Here is a 3688-nt window from a genome sequence, read left to right as displayed (position 1 = left end):
CACATATGTTGGTGGGTATAACTTATTGTCAATTGACCATACCGCCCTTATACGGTTTGGGGGCAGTGGGTAGGTACGACTTTATAAGTTCGGTCTTATTTGCCACACCTAGACCACGCGAAATGATTTTAGAGACAACACAACATTTGAACATTGCTTGGGATCTGTGTCGCGGTTGTGTTTACTACCTCATCTATATTTCCCGAGGGGCCACTGAAATTTCCATGTTAGATATTTTGACAACCTGTGATATTTCGACTCATACTTGGTTGATTGCCAAAGCTTTGATCGTCTGCACCACAATAACCTGTCGACTCTCCTCACATTTTCTTTACAATTCTTGCCAAAATTTTGGTCAACAAGGGTCAAGAAATCTCAAACAGAGATCGAACCGGATATAGCAATGCTGTCACAAATCGTATCTTATTATTTCACCGAATTAAGAGGGGTTACATTATGGATAAACAGAGCCCTTGGAAATGCTGTGATATTACATTATGTCGATGATAAGGTTCCTGAGTCAGAGGTCGAGGAGCTGGCATTTCTCCCAGAGCGTCTTGGCGGAGCTCCGGAGCTGGGCGGCCTCATCCTCGGTGAGGTCCATCTCGGCTACCCCGAGGACGCCGCGGCGGCAGAGGAGCGCGGGCAGGCTTAGGAACACCTCATGGTCTTCGGAGATGTCGTGGAAGCCTGCGGCAAGGACAGAGACCGGGTGCACGCTGTGTTGATCGCGGAGGAGGGAGGCAGCGAGGCTTGCTACGGAGTAGCCGATGGCCCAGGAGGTGTACCCCTTGAGGCCGATCACCTCGTAGGCACCGCCCACCATGGCATGCCGGATGCCGTCCAGCGCCGCCTCGTCGAAGGAACGATGGCTGTTTCGCAGCCACTTGAATGCCGGCATCCCGCCCACGCTGATGCTCGACCAGACCGCCACCGAGCTGTCGCCGTGCTCACCAATCATGTACGCCTGAAAAGAAATGGCCATTTGATTTTGCTTGGTTAGTTGGTGGGAAATATATAATAGAGCACCTGTACCCAGGCCCTCTCTATCTAGCGATTCATTTTTTGCATCGCGATTCGTGCAAGTACATTTCTCTTTTTTGTTTCTCCCACATAGAACATATCTTCAGGTTCAAACATATGCAGCGTGGTAAAGCTTTCTAAGTAGAATTTAGGATAAATCTTTCAGATTTTTTTGTCAAACATAAATATACAAAATACGTTTTGTTTGATTAAAAAAATCATATTTTTAGTATTTATGTTGGACAAAAAACACTGAAAGATTTATCCTAGATTCTAGTTAGAAAGTCTTGCCACGCAGCATAGGTTTGAACTTAAAGACATGTTTTATATGAGTTAAACAAAAAACAGAAATTTTCATATAGAAAGTAGTTGTGTCGCACGGATGTTAATGTGATATTTGAGGGCTAGGATAGCAGGGCAGGGGGCCAGATGCTCTAAAAATCCACGTCCGATTAGTTGGTGATCATTTCCACCAAACAAACGACGTAGATAACAGTACTATTTACCTGCACATCTTGTGCGTTGACGTCCAGGTGCTCGGCGATGAGGAATCTGAACCTAGAGGCGTCGAGGTTGGTGCCGGACCCGACGACGCGGCTGGCCGGGAACCCGGAGAGCTTCCATGCGACATAGGTGAGCACGTCAACGGGATTGGACACCACGAGCAGCAGTGCGTCCGGGGAGTGCTCCGCCACGGGCGGCACGATGTTCCGGCATAGCGCAACGTTCCTCTCCAGCAGGTTCAGCCTGGTCTCCTCCGGCGTCTGCCTGGCCCCCGCGGTGATGACCACGAGGTCCGAGTTCTTGGTCACCGCGGCATCGGTGCCATAGACAATGTGGACGCGGGGGAGGAAGGCGGCGGCGTGCGGCAGGTCCAGCGCCTCGCCGCGGAGCTTGTTGGGGTGGGCGCTGACGAGCGCGATCTCGTCGGCGAGGTTCTGGGTGAGGATGGTCTGCGCGATGGCCATGCCCACCTTGCCGGCGCCGATGACGGAGACCTTGGTGAGGCGGTGGTGCGGACTGCCGGAGGAGATGGGTGTGAGCGGTAAGCTGTCGGCCACGGGGCGGAAGAAATCCGACGATGCTCCGCCGGCGTTGAAGCCCAGCTCCGATAGCAACGAGATCTTGTGCATGTTCGAGGAGTGGAAAGGACCGGAAGGAATGCTAGTCGCCTTGTCTGCTCTAGTGGGGGACTGGAATTGGATGATGAACTCCTTGGTGGTCGATTGGGGCAGGGGAAGTTCAAAATCTGAATATTTATAAGGAAAACACTTACCATCACCCGGCGGATCGCAGCGGTCGTGTACCCACCTTCACTGCATGACACGTGTCCTAGTGAGGTCCGGCATGCTGTCCTTAGTCCATCGCGCTTCTGCAACAGGGGCTATGTTTCTGAAATATATACGGTGTTGCAATGATCTACAAAGGATATATGTTTTGCAATGTAACCTTTACTGTAGAAAATTTCTGCAACAAAACGTCAGCTGCAAAAAAAAATGGAACAAAAGTTCATTTGCATTTTTTTCAAACAAAACCACTATTGCAAAATATTCTGCACCAAGACCTGTGTTGTAATGATGGAGGCGCGATCGGGCCGCTCGATGCGCAAGATGTAAGGGCTCGCGACCCGGACGATCTTTTAAAAGATCAGCCAGCCGACGCGTAGCACACCCGTATTTATAAATCCCGCGAAACGGAAATTGCTTTGCTGTTTGTGAACAACTCATCTTTTCCTTCCGAAAACCAACATTACAAAAAAGTTTCTAAACAAACACAAAATTATATATAAGTACCGATGTTAGGTACGAGCGCATGGCAACTCCTAGCGTTTTTGACGGTAAGTTTAATAATGCAAGGATGACAACTTTATTTGTTAAGCATGGCAATTTTTGTGCTTCAGCTTATTTTTTGACAAAAAATTGCCATGCTTACCAACTAACTTATGTCATCCTCCCGTCACTAGACTTTTCATCAAAAACGTTTGGAGTTGCCATGTCCTCGTACCTGACGTCCGATACTTATCATTTTTGATTACACTGTCCTCAAGAAATCCTCCATCTTGTCCATCTCAACAAACAATTGTTGCGCTGAAGATGCCGTAGGAGCTCTGCAGATAAGCTCCGCTCCATGGTGGAACAAAGGGAAAGCAATGCTCGGTAGAATGATGCACCCTGATGGGTCTTGTCGTCCCTGGCACCCAAGAAGGAGCAGAAGGAGACAACCATCCTTGACCTGATACTCAAAGCCACATCGCGGCCGCCGCTGCAACCTCGGCACCTAGTGTTGGGGAACATAGTAATTCCAAAAAATTTCCTACGCACACGCAAGATCATGGTGATGGCATAGCAACGAGAGGGGAGAGTGTTCGTCCACGTACCCTCGTAGACCGTAAGCGGAAGCGTTAGCACAACGCGGCTGATGTAGTCGTACGTCTTCACGATCCGACCGATCCAAGTACCGAACGTACGGAGCCTCCGAGTTCAGCACACGTTCAGCTCGATGACGATCTCCGGCCTCCGATCCAGCCGAGCTCCGGAGATGAGTTCCGTCAGCACGACGGCGTGGTGACGATGATGATGTTCTACCGGCGCAGGGCTTCGCCTAAACTCCGCGACGATATGACCGAGGTGGAATATGGTGGAAGGGGGCACCGCACACGGCTAAG

The 3688-nt window shown here is 50.0% G+C and overlaps 1 protein-coding gene across 1 annotated transcript; it reads right to left on the bottom strand.

The window, feature by feature from the left end:
• Positions 1 to 520: 520 nt before the first annotated feature.
• Positions 521 to 2156, bottom strand: LOC123133190 (L-lactate dehydrogenase A-like). Its single transcript, XM_044552722.1, has 2 exons — positions 1530 to 2156; positions 521 to 967 (listed from the first exon to the last, which is right to left on the bottom strand). The coding sequence occupies exons 1-2, from the start codon at positions 2154 to 2156 to the stop codon at positions 521 to 523; spliced, it is 1074 nt and encodes a 357-aa protein (XP_044408657.1).
• Positions 2157 to 3688: the final 1532 nt, after the last annotated feature.

Source organism: Triticum aestivum, chromosome 6B (genome assembly GCF_018294505.1).
Source record: "Triticum aestivum cultivar Chinese Spring chromosome 6B, IWGSC CS RefSeq v2.1, whole genome shotgun sequence".
Taxonomy (NCBI): domain Eukaryota; kingdom Viridiplantae; phylum Streptophyta; class Magnoliopsida; order Poales; family Poaceae; genus Triticum; species Triticum aestivum.
The sequence above is the reverse complement of the archived record's forward strand: the minus strand, read 5'-3'. Positions and strand labels throughout refer to the sequence as shown.

Excerpts from the sequence above, each read along its gene's own strand:
- LOC123133190 (XM_044552722.1), bottom strand. The coding sequence starts at position 2,156 with ATGCACAAGATCTCGTTGCTATCGGAGCTGGGCTTCAACGCCGGCGGA. Across the intron at positions 968-1,529 it reads TCAACGCACAAGATGTGCAG|GCGTACATGATTGGTGAGCA; the intron begins GTAAATAGTACT and ends ATTTCTTTTCAG.